Raw genomic sequence first — 18,107 nt, forward strand, 5'->3', positions numbered from 1 at the left:
TATCCAAGATGGGTGTAATATGCATTATTCGAAATTTTCCTTTCCATCAATTGGTATCAAACTTTACACTCTTTAGTCGATCTGCGTCAGCGCAGAAAAAAAAACAGCCTTAAATAAACTGTTCTTCCCATTTGAATTATTTTATTATTTAAAATTTGAAGTGAAGGGAAGTAAACAAACCTGAACTCGCAACTATGATTATATCTGATGTTTATTTTTAGTTGAAAGTGTATCAATGTATTAAAAATTCCTAATTTGTATCATGAAGCAATTTTTGTAAAATATTTATCCTTCGGATACTAATAATTAAGTAACCAAAATATATTATGAATATTTTCAACCTGTGATCCATTCAAGAGATATTGAAAAGAAAAAAAAAAGAAAGAAGAGACAGCTACAGTATATGTTCAAATAGAAAAAATGAAATGAAGAAAATAAAAAAAAATGTCGAATCATAAATTGAAATAATACTTTCTATATATTATATAAAAAAAATTAAACCTCACATTTAAAAATAAAAAAGGTATATATATAAAAGCAAGTATTATTATTAAATTAATTATTTGAACTTCCAAAATTCATTTAAAGAGAAGGAAAAAAAATAAGATACTCAATAAAAGGAGAAAGAATGAGAAGAGAAACGAAATACAGGAAATAAAGATGCAAATATGACAACTTTTGTCATAATGAATTAAAAATAATAAGCAGTATCTGTATAAAAAATCAATCTAAATAGCAAATTATTTTATTGAAAACTTTTTACTATAATTGAAATATAAGAAAGTGACATATTTTTGATGAAAAGAGAAAGTTGTTTTTTTTTTTGTGAAATACAAATAGTCACAAATAGTACAATAGTCACAAAAAGTTAAACTTAATCAAAAATTTTAGCGTTTTACAATAGTAATGTTACATAGTAACATTATTATTACATTATTAATGTTACATAGTAACATTATTATTACATTATTAATGTTACATCGTAACCTTATTATAGTAACATTATTAACAACATAACATATTATTACACAAAAATAATTTCTACATCTACAAGTCCTAAAATAAACTTTTCAGTGACCTCAGTATTATTTCGATGCATTTTTAAATGTAATTTTGATAGATTTATAAAAATATCTTTAAATCTTTCTTAAAATTGCACTTTTTAATTAGTACGATTACATACATGAGCCATTGTGACAGCATTAAATACAATTTTTGTGACTATACTATAGATGCATATGTAAATATAAATATAGCTAATGCTTTATAAAACACAACTTCTTGGAAAAATCGTACAGCATTATCCAAATTAATAATAATCTGAAAATTATTGAAACCTTTCCTGTAATAAATCACTATAAAGCTTAAAGGATATATTTGTCAGATTAATTTGTCCTTGAGAATTTCAGTTTTGAGAATTTAAAGGATCTACAGCAACTCTGAGAGAAACAAAAGCGTTCCTAAATAAATTCCCAGGTCTCACTAAGGAAAAATAAAGTTCTTGATGATCAATGCTCTTATTCCAGGTTTTAAATAATCTTATAATAAACATTTTCAATAAGTAATTACACCCGCCCATATTCCTTTAATAATCAATAAAAATTAATAGAAAATAATTTTTAAAAATTTCTTACTATTAACTACTATTTCTGGATGAAAAAAATTATTTTTTTTTCTAAATGCACCGAGATTTCTTGAGTATCAAGTTTCAAGAACAAGAAATTTTTTTCGCCGTATGATAGTGTAAACTGAAATTTCATTTTAAATTGGCGAAAAATAATTAACTTATCTGGCGAAAATTCATTTTAATTTGCTTCACCATCTATTTTCTCATTACAAAATATAACAAATCTGTGTATTTTCAGCTTTGCATTAATTGCGAAAAAAAAAGATATATATATATATATATATATATATATATATATATATATATATATATATATATAGAGAGAGAGAGAGAGAGAGAGAGAGAGAGAGAGAGAGAATGCATTTTGAATTCACTTTAGTTGATAAACTGAATCTGAAATTTGCTACGGATTTGCAATCTTGGTAGAAGACGGCCTATCAAATTTCAATTAATTAGATTGCTGCGTTTCAAAGTCATTGCGTTTACATGCGCATAATTAAACAAATCAGAATGCAATCATTTTTCTGAAGGATTGGATCAAAATTTGTTATACAGAAGTACAAATAAAGTCGCACGCTCAGTTTATCTATCGAACATTTTTACGTTTTTAAATTAACGTATTCATAGTCTGTGACCACATAAGTTCAAAGATTGTTGAGTTTTGAATGAACGTTTTCATATCCTGCGACTCTATACATTCAAAGATTTTCCTGTTTTGAATTAATGTGCTCATAATCTATGACTCTATATGTTTAAAGATTTTCTATTAGCTAATTTCATTCCTTACATTCAAAACTTACATTTTTGGTGTAATGTCCGCAAACCAAATTGTCTGATTTTTTTGTCATTGTACTATCGTTTTCACACAGATAAATCAACAGTTTAACAAACAAACGCAGGAAAAAAAACAATAAAATCAGAAGGAAGGATCTACCCAAAACATTCTCATTTACTCTTCAAAAAAAAAATCTTACTTCCCACCCCTCCGTATAAGATTGTGGACTTTGTTTAAGGCCACGAATTCCTTGTATGGCATTGGCGAACTATAGCTATGAAATACAAATCTTTAAAGTGAATTTTGTATTTTTACTGATCTGTCTTGTGAAACCTTGGCGACTTTATTTTGGCCATGCGGTTAATGATACCCGAAAATCAAATTTTTTTTTTGTTTAAGATGAGTTTTTTTCAAGCGACTGAACCTAAAATTTGTCACAGAAATACAAATAAAGCCAAACATCATATTCCAAATTTTATGTATTTATTATGTTTTTGAATGATCGCATTTACCTGCTTGTGAAACTATATAACGATAAAAAGTCAATTCCTTGACGGATTTGGTTCCAAATTTGAGAGTTATCTACACTTTAGACGTTAAACTGTGTATCAAATTTTATCTATCTACATCTCTTCGTTTTGTAGTAAAAGAGTTAACTTATATTTAGACAACTGGACTGACAAACTTACATTAAATCGATTTCGTTGTGACTTTGATGGAAATTTACAAATTTGGTTTAAAGATCATATACCAAATTTCATCCATATAACTCAAAGCGTTTGTCACAGACAGTCAGAGAGACATAATGCGAAAAATGTGGTTTTCGAATTCATGGAATATGAAATGTGAAGATTCGTCAAATTCTCGAGTTCTAAATTTTTGACGATTACTTACTTCATTTATAATAAAGTATGAAATGTGTTTTATTGTTTAGGAAAAAATCAAAAACTAGAGGCCTCTTTCTTTTGCAGATTGCATTACTTCCTCTCGGTATGCTTTGTACACAAGAATGTAATAAACTAAAGATTTTGATTCTTCAATATTTACTCAGATGATAAAAATTGTAACAATAACACTTTCATCTAGACTCTCTTATCAGTTGAGTAACTTTTCAGCTGTGCATTTGTAGCGTTCAAGCACTTTAAAGATTTAAGGAGCAAATTTAGTTCAGTAAAACGATCTTAATTTCTTGTTCAATCATCTAGATGATAGAACTTGAGTTTTTCTGTTGCCTTACTTACCAAATTTTGTTGCTTTTAATGTAAATTATTGAGTTTGCACTATTATCAGTATTATATGATTTTCCATGTTATAAGTCATAATTAAAAATAATGAATTAATTAATTTTTAATCATATTTATTTACGTATAACGAATGTATTAAGCGTCTCTGAAAACGATAAAGTCTTATTACAAGAATAATAAAACCATGTTAAAATTAAGTTTAGAATAAACTTTATTTTTAAAATAGCCCAACAATTCAGCCAACTTCAACATCATCCACTTTCATTTATTATTTGACTAGTTCTTCGTTATATATTTATTAAAAAATTTCGAGTTATCTTAAAATGCTAGTCATAAAAAATTATTTTGTATTAAAATTATTTTTTTACATTCTCATATATGAAGTGTACGAAGAGAAAATAATTTTATGGTTAAAAAAAGAAAAAATTCGAATTCTCTATTTTGTGGAAATCACGTTTCAAACATTCTCTAACCCAAAAAATATATCTATGGAATTATGATTATCTGTCTGTAAACACGTAAACTCAAAAACACTTTGAGTTAAACGGATGAATTTTGATACGCGGTTACTACACAGAATTTGTAGACTTCTGTAAAATGGATGAAATTTGGCAAGTGGACACAGCGGTAAATTTGCAGACTGCACGGAATCCTGCTTGTGTGTCTGTTCGGGAATGCGATGATTACAAAGTATAAATACAAAGATAGATAAAATGCAGAACACTGATTTAGCATCTAAAGAATAGATCCGTACTTAATCTGTATTAAATTTTGAACCAAATCTATCAAGGAGTTACCATTTGCCTGTCTGTACTTTCACAAGCATGTAAAAGTGATAACTGAAAAACACAATATCAAATTTTGAATTAAATTTTACGTCAAAGGGCTGATTGTCTGTTAATCCTATACTTTTGTATGCATATAAAAGCGATAAGTCAAAAAAGAAAGTGGTTTAAATAAAGGAAATTGGTCTGTGATCATGAGACTAATATTGTAATTCTGTATCAAATTATCGTTCAGTCGATCGAAAAAAATATCCAAAATGCATAGCCGATTATTTTTTACAAGACTATGAAACACAAACTCTCATGTCAAAATAAAATTCTGAATATACAGTACACTCTCGATTATCCGCGGAATTAGGTGGCGCGACCGCCGCGGATAACAAAAATCGCGGATAATCCGAAAAAAGCTAAAAACGGGTATAGCAAAAGAGAAAACAGTCATTCCAACTTTGAAAAATCGTTTTATGTACAATAAAACGTAAAATAAACTGCAGGAAATGTTTAACTAATGTTAACTTAACGCTTAATATTTTAGTATATCACTCAAAACTAACCTAAAATGCATTTTGTTAATGGAAACAGAAAAATCCTTTGTACTTATGAAAGGCGTCAAGGATACAGAGAAAAATTAATACAAATATACTTTTTTAATACTGTAATGTATTATGTAATTACAAAAGCATAACTGTAAAACTACACCTTTTTGAAGAAATCAGTCATTTGTGTTTGCTTCTTGCTTTGGAAGCATTTTCTCTTTGCTTGGAAGAAAAAAAAAAAAAAAAAAAAACTTAGTGCGGCAGGCGAGGATAACTCCCGCGGATAATCGGGAATCTACTGTATTCCGTTCATAGTCTTGCCAAGATCCACGATTTTGTTGAGGAAGGAAGGAACTTATTTATTACAAGTATGCTAGAAAAATTCGGAGATACAACTCTTGCTGATTTCTTCTTGTATCATAATTCAGCAAAATATTTTAGATTTTATTTGATAATAATTGATCGCATTTACTTAACTTCTCTTCATCAAGTCATAAATCTTTAAATAGAAAATGAATGAGTAAAATATGTATTGCATATTTTTTGAAACGAAATTGCTATTAAGTGAATTGTGAAAATCAAAATGAATTGCTAAGGAAAGAGGAGAGAATGTAAAACGTGATAGAGAGTAGGACTAGCGCAGGATATCCATTTCCGTGCAGTTGTCATAACGAGGAATTTAAAAGAGTAGGAGTTCGAGTTGCTGATATTATTAATGCATAGCACGATCAAACTGTATTTGCGTCTGTGTTTCTTAAATGCACGTCTTGATTTCAGTTTTCATGCACCTTTGAAGTAATTTAAACAAGATTAGAAAATTAAGAATACTGAAAACATAAATTTAAAACAAATTATCGTATAAGACAACGATCGTTTTCAGAAAATATTTCCAAATTGTTGCCACATATTTTTTTATGACACTTCATTATTAAATTTACGAATAATAATTGGATATAAAAATCTCTAAGTTATTTACTATCTAATCTCTAACTTTATTATTTCAAAAATATCTTTTAAATATTCTTTTTTAACTTCTTTTATTCCTTTTAACTTAAAATTCCCTAAAAATAAATTAATTAATATAAAAAAAAGTGTCAAAGTGTTAGTTATCTAAGTACGTCGATAAAAGAACGATAAAAAATTTAAATTCAAAAGTGCCTTTACAAAGTGAGGAATACATTGCGTTCTATTTGATTTAAAGTTTCAAAATTAAATTTCTATCCCACTTTATCTCAAGAGAAATTTTAACACTCACTGATATTTCTGAAACAACTCTTCCGATCAAAAAGAAAAGGAAAACCTTAACAATAAGAGAGCCAGCCATGGTAACTCATCCCTTAATCATTTAAGGTGCTAAAATTATGAAATAAAATTTGATATTCAAATGAATTCTTCATTTATCGAAGTCCTTTCAAATACACCGATTACAGATAACTGCTTGAACACTAAAAGTTCCGAACAAAAAGAATGAGGAAGCTGTCATTGAGAGATAGGAAAAATCCAAAGTTTACAAACAGACGTCATTAATTGATTAGATATATTTGTCGCTATTAGCTAATAAAGTTCAAAATTGTTACGAAAGCATTTATCATGGGATTTGTCATTGTTTTAATCATTTTTTTGGGACAGATGCTTTAGATACTTTCAGTTGAGATTTGCATCTTTTTAATTATTGTTTATTCTAATTATAGTTTAGCTAGTCATAGCATAGATTTGCACTTAACGTTATTAATAAATTGTTTAATGATCAGTGCGAATGTAAAAGTTTAAGAGGAAAACATTTTTATCATATTTAGTAATGTCTTTATAATATAATTACAGTAAAATCTTGATTTATATGGCAGGTTTGTCACTAGAAAATATCGTGTAAATTTAGAGTTTTAAAAACGTTTTTTAAAAGATTTCTGCGTTGTAAAATTCACACACATATGTTGATTTTTAGAAATAGATTTTATTTGGAGCAATAGATTTAATTAAAATATTTTTCATTTTTTTATATTTCTATATAATGTAATAATTTTTTATAATGTATTCTATATAATGTAAATTTATAACTGGAATCATTCCCTTCAAATTCCATACAAATCTGGAAAATTGAAAAAAAAAAAAAAAATTGTGGAAGATTTTTTTTTTTTGTAATTGCACAGTATTTTAAATGTATACATATTATATATAAAATACTAAATGCTTATTGAATATCTGGCGAAAATGTAGTTTCTTAAAATATTGCAATTTAAATAATTTTTTTTTTTTAAATTTCTAAGGGAAATAAAGATTTAAAATGATATTTTATTAGGTTGGAATATATTAATTACAAAATATACCAATTATTAAAGATATCAGTTCATTTAAAGTAAAATACAAATATATGGATTTTTAGAGATATTATATTTGAGCGAATTAAACACAATTGAATAAATCTTAGCCAATCAGACATTTCAGAATTAGCTAAAACAATCCCTATTTTGATTGTCTGCCCCATATTGATTAATTGTCCCGAATTTATTCCAAATTTTAATCAAATATTTTTTTTCCCATACGCAAATTTATTTTTGTTTATCAATAAATGATTAATATTAAAAGAGTTATCAATATGAAATTGATTATCAATATGAATTCAACTTGGATTAAAATGCATGTAAAATTAGTTTATACAGAATACAATTATATTTTTTCCTCCCTAGTTAGGCAAAAGAAATAAAATCAATTAAATATTGCCACATAATTTTTTTTCTTTAATCGAAAACAAAATTATTTCAATGTTGACGAGCAACGATTGGAAAATCATGCAAGAGGGTATAAATAATAATATCATTACTGGGTTAATTTTCTAAATTTCAGTTGCTTTCAAAACATTTTCCATGCTGAGTGTTGCTTTAATCTTTGTATAATGGCATCAATATTGAGCAAATACTTTTTCAAATTCTTTTCTATATGTATGAAAAATGATGATCTAGATAATTGCATTAGTTTTTTAAGTGGTTATACCTCGAAGTACTGTTCAAGGAATTAAATGTATGTGCGGAATTAAAGATTATTCCTTAGATTAATTGAGGAATAATTTTTAATTATGGTCAAGAGGAGGAATAAGTTTATGGCCAAATATAACTATGTGGTCATAACGTTTGCTGAATATTTTGGATGGCCTCATTTTTTTCTTAGAAGTGAATTGAAAGGTTAACTTAGTTTACCTTTAAAATTTTTAAATTCTGAAACATTTAATTTTACTATTGAAATGCACATAAAATGCGGTCAATCTATCATGATTATGAAGTTGGTCAAATATAAAAAATAATAGTGACATATTATTTATTGTTTTACTACTGGATATTTCTTTGAAATTTTCTAATAATCATCTTCCTCTATATATTTGAATTTATTATTATTATTTACTTATTCTTTTAGTTCGGGTAATTCGTCCTCCCCAATGCAAGCAGTCTTCCATGTTGATTTGCTTTTAAAGTAAACTCTTCCAAACTCTCTAATCATACACATTTATTGTAGTCAGCGAAACCTCAAGCTAACATATGCAGAAAACTGCAAAAGATATTGCAGAACGATGATAATACTGATGAATGACGCATAGAGTTTCTACTCATTATTCAAAGAAACTATACGAGTACGAGAGAGACTTTCGTTTAAAATCTAGCTTAATAAGATTATTACATAGCTAGGTGCCGACGTCCTGGCATAGGGGTAGCGCATCTTCCCCGTGGTCTGGGCTTCCCGGGTTCGAGTCCCGGTTTGGGCATGGTTGTTCTCGTTCTATCGGTGAGATGTGTGAATGTGTCCTCCTGTAAAAAGGGGTTGTGCAAGCGAATGAGTGATGCGTGTGTAGTCAAGCCGTACTCTTGGCCCTAGTTGGCTCTACGATAAAAACAAGAGGCGCCTCCCCTTAGGCTTAAATCGGGTGTCTTTGAACAGAGGGCTTGTCCGTGGCAAGTGCCATAAGAAACAACAACATCAACATAATGAAGTTTATACTTAAGTTTATTGAAGCATATCAAATATTTATTAATTTGTTAGATTTAATAAATAATAATTAAAACTTTAGATTGTATTAGTGAGATATATAATTAGTAATACATTACATTGTATTAAATAATTAGATAAATAATACATTAATTCATACGATTAAATGTAATAATAAGCGTGTATCTTTTAGAGTATTACTAATTTGAATTTACCATAATTTCTATTAATTTTCCTTGAGATTAAGAAAAAAAATAATGTCTCTGAATTTTATTTAATGTTCAACAATAAGGAAATAATTTTCATTATGTTTAGTAAAAATTCATCGAGGAAGTGATATTGTTACATAATTTCAAGATACAGATGATGTTTTCGTGATGTAAGAAATGACCGAGAAATTAAAGAGCACAATCATTAAATCTTTCAGTTTGCATAAACAAAAGTAACATCTAGAAAATAATAAATCAATGTAATTTTTGATGAGTACATCCTTTCACATTTCCTTATTCAGTTTTACTTAATGAAATGAAGATCTTATCAGGGAAAAGAGAATTGCTTTTATCAGATCAAATGGACTGAGAGTCATTCAACTTTTGGCCCGAAAGGCTGTCAAGTTCAGATTAAAAACATTTTGAAGTACACGCGAGATATCTTAGAGTGACTCGGAACTTATTTTTGAACATATATAAAATATCGCTTACTTTAATTATTGAAAACTTCTGCTAAATTATTAGATAATTATGATTTTTTCTAAATGTTTCTGGGCTATCTAATAAATTGCTAAAAATAACGAACTCCAGAAATGAGTTTAAGAATCCGCAATTTTTAAAAAAGTTTCCTTAAAGTATAAATCACATTTGTGACATAATTTGCTTTGTAATGCTGACTAATATATCTAGGAAATATATCTGACTTATCTAGGAAATATAATATAAAAGTTCTTTCATAAAAGGATAGATTTGGAGAATTATACTAAAACTGCAATACCATTCTAAACTATGAAACCACCACTATATGCGTACAATTCTTGGATACTGATGACTTGATACTGATTTCCATGAGTCCTTCAGGTCGATAATAGTCAATAATTTACTTGTAAACTGAATAGGAATTTATTTATAAATAGCATAGCACTTCATTATGGTTAAGTCCAGTTTTATACGATGTCTAGTCCATTTTTACTACAGAACAGTACAACCGCCAACAGCCTCTCCTGTTTAAATTATGAAACTCCTTCTTATATGTATAACTCATAGTTGAACTGATCTGGTATAGAAATAGAATTCTCTAATAACAGTCGGAAATATGTCTGTAGACTTAATAGAACACAACAAGGACACTATTCTTGTCTTCCGCGATCTCGAATTCAGTCCCATTGATGTCCACATCCTTCCTAGAGGTTGATAGTTGGGATATATAAAATGTTCGCTTATTTCTTGTTGTAGATTCGAATTTTAATCTTAAATTCACAGAACTCGCAATATCAACCAAATGCTCAGAATTTGAAACACTACTTCGTATGAAATGGCTGTGTCAATCACGCCACTTAATTTCCATTGAAAATCCATGGAACATGTAAAATGTGTGTTCTGATACACTTTCTGAATGTAATCGGAGCATATGATCGCATTACTTGGGTATAGTTAACCGAAACCATCACAAATGATAGTATTTCTGAATTGACAAGCAATCCATATTGAACATTTTTTGCAAACGAAAAGTGCTACTTTTGCATTATTCTGCAATATTTATTTATTTAATGAGCATTTTTGTATATTTCTACACTAGTGTTTCTATTCTGCCTCATAATACAGATTAAGCTAATTTCATAATAAGCTTTTTTTTAAAAAAAAAAAAATGTTTTTTTTTAAACGTCAGTGTATCTGTGAGATCTTTTGAAAGTAAGATATTAAGCTTAATATTATTTATTAAATTATAATTGAAATTACTTTTAAATGGTCTAAGAAATTCTAATGTTCCAGAATATAAAAACGTGTATTGCCATTTAATCACAAAATTTTGTGCAGATCTTCTTAAAATCAGATGTCTAACTGGCTCAATAATATTAATATTTCAACAACTCATTAACAATATTTGAATATAAATAGACTCATTCTATTGTGTTGGACAGTATTTGGTGCTTCTAAATCTAAATTTAAATTAAAGCAATCATTATATTTTAATGAAAAGATCTCGAAAATTTTTAAGGACTACCTCTCTGATTATCTAAACACTTATAATTCATCGAATAATGTGGTAGCATAAAGCACATATTATCGAGTGTAAAAAGAAATGGAATATTTGATTGATATTCATGGGATATTTTCTAAAAAAGACTTATTTTTAGGAACCAAATGAATATCATTTCATTACAATTCATTTACATGAAAGACTGTAGTAAAATAAATATAAAAATTTTCGGCTTTAAGCTAGAAACTCTAGATTTTCGCACAAACAAAAAAAATCTCTAAAAGGACTTAGATTTCTCACGATTTTTTAAATTATAAATGGGATTATCATAAATGTTCAGTAAATTCGTTGATTAGAAATATATATATATATATATATATATATAAACAAACTTCTTTTTTGTTTTTAAAATTCACCAAGTTTTCAGATCTACTGTTATAAGCTGCAACACACTAAATAGAAACATTTAAATTTTCGCACATATAATTTTTTATAGAGAGATACTTTAAAGGAAAGAAAAGCATATTTTTTTTACAAAAATTATCCACTTTCTAAATTGGACAAAAAGTATATTTTTTTGATATTCATTAAAAAAAAACGCCTAAATAGCGGTCTTATGTTATTAACCAACTGATTTTAGCGAATTGTGTAATGGGCATACAAACAAAAATATTTAAATGCTACTGAGATTAAACCATTGTTCTAAGCGATATAAATTCTCGAAAATAATAATTCAGTTATTAATTTTTCATTACGCAATAATATAAAAAGACATCTTTAATATATTTAATGGAACTAATAATATGAAATTGGACGTATCTACCACAGTCCTACCTCAAGATTAAATATGTTCTACAAATAAAATTAACTTCAATATGTAATTTAAAACAACTTTAAGTTGAGGTCAAAATAAAAAAAACAGGAATACTTATTCATAATCGCTATGATGTGCAATTTTGTCATCTTTCAAAAAATGATGACATATTCGAGTTTCTAAGTATCTTGAGGTACTAGATTCAGCTTAATGAAATCTCTTTTCAAATATAGTTTGATTATTCAGAATAAAGATTAAGTTTTTAAAACTAAATTATTTTTGTACACATCAATAAACTTTCAACATGTTAAGATCGTATTTAGTACTGTTTAACTCTTTGAGACAGCCGATTTCAAAGAAAATAAAAACCCTAGATGTAGATATTTTTTATTATTATAAAAAATGAAAAAAAAAATATTCATTTCGATTATTTTACATAAAACATCACTCAAAATAAAAAAAGAAGTAATAACATTTCAATAAATCCAATTTTTTACAAAGTGGAACATATAGAATCCCACAACTTCATAACTTCCTATTTAGTATAAAACATCAAATAACATATTTTTTCATTATAAAACAATTTATTCACTCATAATAGAACAACACATAGCATTATCAACGAAAAAAAAAATACATTGCTTCACACAGTGCGCCAGATAGAATCTCAGGAGCACACACAACTTACTGATATGTCTTGATTTGCATAAATAGTTTTCATATATATATTTACTCATTTACCATTGGTCATAGTATTGTCAACTGAATGAAAAACTTTAAATAAAATATTAAACTCTATATGACTATGAATAATGGTTTTCAATATATTCCACCATGCATAAAAAGCTAAGCAAAAAAAAGTGGGTCAGTTATTGACCCATATAGCCCCAAAGAATTAACTGTACGTAATAATACAAAATATAGATTTAAATCTACAACTCATCAAGAGTTTGATTTTACTAGCGGATATTATTTTTATCAATAAGGATGAATTATCTGCTGTTTTTGCTGCTTTAAATTTAATTATATATAAATTTAAATTTCAGAAAAGAAGAAAGAAAAATGTACTTACATCCTTTCTTTTGCAGTTTTATGCTGTCCACATCGTTGTTGATCATCTTGATGGATTAGAAACCTCTTGTGGCTCGTTTTTCTAACAGTCTGGATTTCTAAAATTATTGCACCAATTTAAAATAAAATTTATAATTTTTTTTTTGTTTGGTAGGTTTTGAAACAAAAATTATCTGGAGGGTAAATGATATATATATATATAATATCAATGTCATGATATGAGTTGGTATTGTTTCAACAGATATTAATTTGATTAAAAACAAACAAATTGATAAGTGCCTAACATGATAAGAGAGCACGTTTAGGACAAGCTAATTGCGTTATTTCTTCTTAACAGATACTAGATATTCTTGCGTTATTTCTTCTTAACAGATACTGGATATTCTTGCGTTATTTCTTCTTAACAGATAAGTTAACAGATATTGAAGGAGAATCTTTGTATTGAAAAAGAAACTGCGGATTAATATGACTTGGCACTTTTGTTTCACTGCAAATGCCTTAGAGACTAATTAGACAAGAGACAAGAGAATATTCGATAATAGTTCTTTTACCTCTTTTAGCTATAAAAAGAGAGTAGCAATAACAAATAGATAAAGAAAGCTTAACAATGCTGAACTTAAAATCTTTATCTTAAAATTTTTGGTAATTTTAATGCAAAATTTCATCTTAATCTCAAAATTGGCTCATAACTTTCTAAACGTAAATAGTTAACATTATTGAAGCTACAATTGAAAACTTTGTACTTACACAATAAAAAAACAGTAATAGCTAAAATTGGATACTCATATTACTAAATTATATAAGCAAATGAAGAAATTTCCTAATTTTAAGACGATATTTGATAATTCAAAAATGATTACATTTTATTGTACGCATAAATTAAAACTTCCTTTGTTTAAGAAAAACACTGAAAACTTTAATTACATTCAGAATATAACTTTCAGAATATCGTTTTATTTAATCGGAAGTTGAGAAAATTATTAGTAATCTGATGCTTGATACCGAAAATGATTTTTCTATGCCTCGTGAACTCTTTTATGCTTCCTTCCACTTCTTAAAAATTTAAAAACGTGATATTCATCAATCTTTGTTTACATTAGATTATTTTACATAAGTAAAGAATGTAAAAAATAATCTTAAAAAAAACTTTTATAAATGTATTAAAGTATATTTTCATTTATTTCTTAATTTTTGATAATTACTTTAATTTATTATAATGATCTTGATATTAATTTTTTAATATCTTTTACCTGTATGGCCCGATGGTGCTTCTCATAAATAATAAAAAATTATTTTAATTAATTTATTAAATGATAATTAACAATAAAATGAAAACAATAAAATAGTGCATTGCCACCCCGAATATAGTAGTGCATTAAATTTTAATAATTTGGCACTGCATAAAGCAGGTAAAATACCTGATTAAAAAATTCCAATCTTAAAAACATGAAACAAATGTTTAAAAAGGAAACTTCTATGATTTAGTTTAAAATTTAATTTTGTTAATTATACATTGACTTTACATAATTTAAATTCAGTTCAAAATTTTGAAACTATTATATTCTAATGAAATATCTACTTTTTTAAAAAAACTCCATCATTACAAATACGAAACAATTCCAGTTAAATAAAAGTATTTAAAAGAAGAAGTTTTAATAAGTTTTCTATTCATTTTTCTGTTGCATCAAGATTTATTTTCATTCGTATGATTTTAGTAATACATGAATATTTTTTTTTTTGTAAATTATCTATTTTAAAATACTAATTTAAGAAAAAACATATGCAAGAAAATTATTCATCACTATGAAGGAAGGTCAAATTAATTCAAAATAGTGAATTTCAGCTATTCTCTTATTCAAAAGTAAACGTTCTAACAACTGAGGTCTCGAAAGCATAGATATATAAAATACATATAACCAAGATTATTAAGTGCACATAAGATATACTATTATTTAAGAAATTTCTAAATGATATTTACGTACCTTTTGAAAATCTATTATTCAATATAAATTTTGAGTTAATCAAACAAAGTTTCAGTTTCCATATGAAATGCTGTTAGTTATAAATTAACAATTTCTATCTGCCTACATTTGGGAACGGGAATAAGAGCATAAAAGTCTTTTCAGCAATAAAACCTTGTTGAGAATGCTTTAATAGTGGTTACTTGCTTTAATGCATCCAGCATCAAGGTCTTAAACAACAAACCGCTATTCGTTAAACTTTCAAAAAAATTTATAACTCCTCCCATTCGTCTGCGTAATGACTCAGATGTACGTTCACTCTATTTCCTAAATCCATCAGTTAATGAATAATAAAAGCTACGAAAGATTTCCATTTTCTAATATACAAAAATAAATTAAAATTGTCATAAGATGTTTCAATGTATCTGAGAAAACGTATTTGTTTGAGCATAAGCATATTGAATTATATGTAATAATTTTAATGTGCAGTTTTATCTCTAAAAATGTTATTTGATTCATTGAAAAATAAATTCTTTTCATGAGATCTTATTATTGCCACAATCTATTTAGTAAAATGGTACATTTAAATAATAATCTGAAAGGGAAATTCAGATTGTAGCATCAAAATGAAAAACAAACATGATAATCATTTTCAATAAAAAACTATTTGCATTTACTCACATGACATAATTTTCATTAACATTGCGCTAGAATTTTTAAAATGTATTTTTCCAAAAGCCATGAGGTCTGTCTTTAGTTCTAATTCTGCAAAGATTCGATTATATGTGAACAATGTATTTTATATTACCGCCATGTTAGGCTTAATCTTTGTTTTTGTTTACAATTATCAAGGTTTTTTTTATACGTGCTTTATTTAAATTTTAGAGCTTCTCAGTATTTATAAAACTTATTATTTTACATTGCGTACTACTTCCGGGACGTTAATAGAAAGTTAATCAGGATGCCAAGGTTAAAAAATCAGCTGCTAGCTCTTAAAGAAATATTTAAAAATTCTAAGCATATCACACATCTGCAAAAGGAAGTACCTCTGGAATATTTATTTTACATTAACAACTCAGTTTCAACACTTTTTTTACTTACTTTGAATGAATATTTAATCAAATATTATAATTTCTGGAAATGTTAACCTCCATGACCAACAAAAACAATGCAGGCACATCATTTCCTTTTATTATATTGGCTACCTAATTTGATCTCGTAAAAATTGCATTTTAAATCGTGCTGAATACTTCAAGATGAAAAATTGAAGATAATTATATTCAATCCCTTTGAATACATATCTAATGAAGTTCAATAAGAAATAAATAATTTTCCTCCTTATTTTCAAAATGCCGATTTAAAAAATAAATAATTAAAAAAAACTCTGAAATTTTCCTTCATTATTAAAGATTTATAAAATAGAGCATATTCATTGTTTCGAAATATACGGATAACTAATCATTGATAGAAAATTAGTTCTTGAAATATTCTATATGATTATTTATAACAAATTTTTACCTTACAAATGAATTTGACCTTTAAATAAGGTAAAGTTAAATTACCTTACAAATAAATTTTGCCTTACAATAAAATTTTACCTTTTAAATAAATACCTTACTATATAATAAGGCATTTTAGTCATTTGAATTTTTAACTCATTAACATTCGTTACAAATTTCGAATATATCATCCGAATCAGTAAAGAAAATTATTTTTAGCAATTTATACTTAATTTCAATTTCTTAGTTTCTGTAATATTTATGCTTTTAAACCTGTGAATTAAAAAAACTGCATAGCATGTACAGCACTTTTGAGATAAAAATAATAAATAAATAGTTAGAAATTTATACAATTATATCAATATTCTTCTTTTTAAATAATAAACTCACATTCTTCAAAAAAAAAAAAACTAATTTTATTATTAGCAAAAATTTTTTATTAGCATTTTTATTAATTTTATTATTAGCAACAGCAAAATATATGTATATAGAAGTAACAATAATTCTTTGTTTAAATTTTTTTAGTAACGTTAGGACTCTTAATTTAAATCTTTAGATGAGATAAAGTAGCAAAAAAGTATAAGCCATTTTTATAAAAATAGATATTAATGAGATAAAATATTTTCTTAACAGCCGTAGTAGATAAAGATTAAACTGATGTTAAACTGAAAAAATATATTTCCAATAAATTTTCCCTAAATAATAATTTTTAAAAAAAAATTTCTGTAACGAAATCACATTTAATGAATAGAAACTTATTAAAGAACAGAGATCGAAGCCAAAATCAATAGACATGCAGTTAAACTATTCTATTAAAGAATAATTGTCGATTCTGTTAGAAAACAACAATTCTAAAATTGTTAACAGAACAATTTGAAAAAAAAAAAAAACTATTAGAGTCCAATTTAAAAGCAAACAAACCTACAACTATTGAATAAATCAAAGTTGCAGTTCTCAGACAATGGTGTGATTCTATTAGATTAAGAAACTAATATGCACATACATAAAAAAATTAGATTTCAATTCTAATTAGAACTGATACATTATGTTAACAGGAAAATAAAATGTTAATATTAAGAATAGAGCCATATATATTATTATTACATTAAGCATTCTGGTGTAAATTACTTTAAATTACAAAACGCGCTGGATTAACGAATCGTATGAAAATTAAATTCTATAAATTAAATAGTTGGAATTATTGCTTTCAGTGTAATTCAAAGATTTTAATATTCAAATTATAAGAAAAAAATACCTTGAATAAAGAAGCCCTTCCTTGGGTACAAAATGGCATACATGCGTGCAATGTTGAGTTAAAGTTTTTTTCTTGAGTTCAGAGGATACTGTATTTCGATTATAAAAGCAAACATCTGCTCGACAACATTTTTTGATCCATCTCTTTTTTTATTGCCGTAGAAAAGAACAAAACATACATTACTAACAAGATTCGTTAAATTTAATAGAAAAGATAATAATGAAAAAAGATTTTGCACCTGCTGCCTGTTTAATCATGCATGCGTGATTCACAGAGCACTACCACAAGATGTATTTACATTTGCATTATTCGTCCATGCCTGTATTTGTTTCAGTCTCTCTAGAAATTTCGTTTAGTATGAATCAACTATTGCTCATA

The 18,107-nt window shown here is 26.5% G+C and overlaps 1 protein-coding gene across 4 annotated transcripts in view; it reads right to left on the bottom strand.

Moving 5' to 3' along the window:
* Nucleotides 1-17,890, bottom strand: part of LOC129972126 (sialin-like) — a 50,947-nt gene extending 33,057 nt beyond the window's left edge. Inside the window, exons 1-2 of one of the 4 annotated variants that reach the window (XM_056086123.1) lie at nucleotides 17,730-17,890; nucleotides 13,016-13,112 (exon numbers count right to left, since the gene is read on the bottom strand). In XM_056086123.1, the coding sequence (XP_055942098.1) occupies nucleotides 13,016-13,112; nucleotides 17,730-17,772 (140 nt within the window). In that variant the 5' untranslated portion in view covers nucleotides 17,773-17,890. Of the gene's footprint in view, nucleotides 1-13,015; nucleotides 13,166-14,996; nucleotides 15,133-17,729 lie in introns of those variants that run through there. The other 3 variants (XM_056086127.1, XM_056086129.1, XM_056086128.1) reach the window with 3 other exon arrangements.
* Nucleotides 17,891-18,107: the final 217 nt, after the last annotated feature.

This window comes from Argiope bruennichi, chromosome 6 (assembly GCF_947563725.1).
Source record: "Argiope bruennichi chromosome 6, qqArgBrue1.1, whole genome shotgun sequence".
NCBI classification, from domain to species: Eukaryota; Metazoa; Arthropoda; class Arachnida; order Araneae; family Araneidae; genus Argiope; species Argiope bruennichi.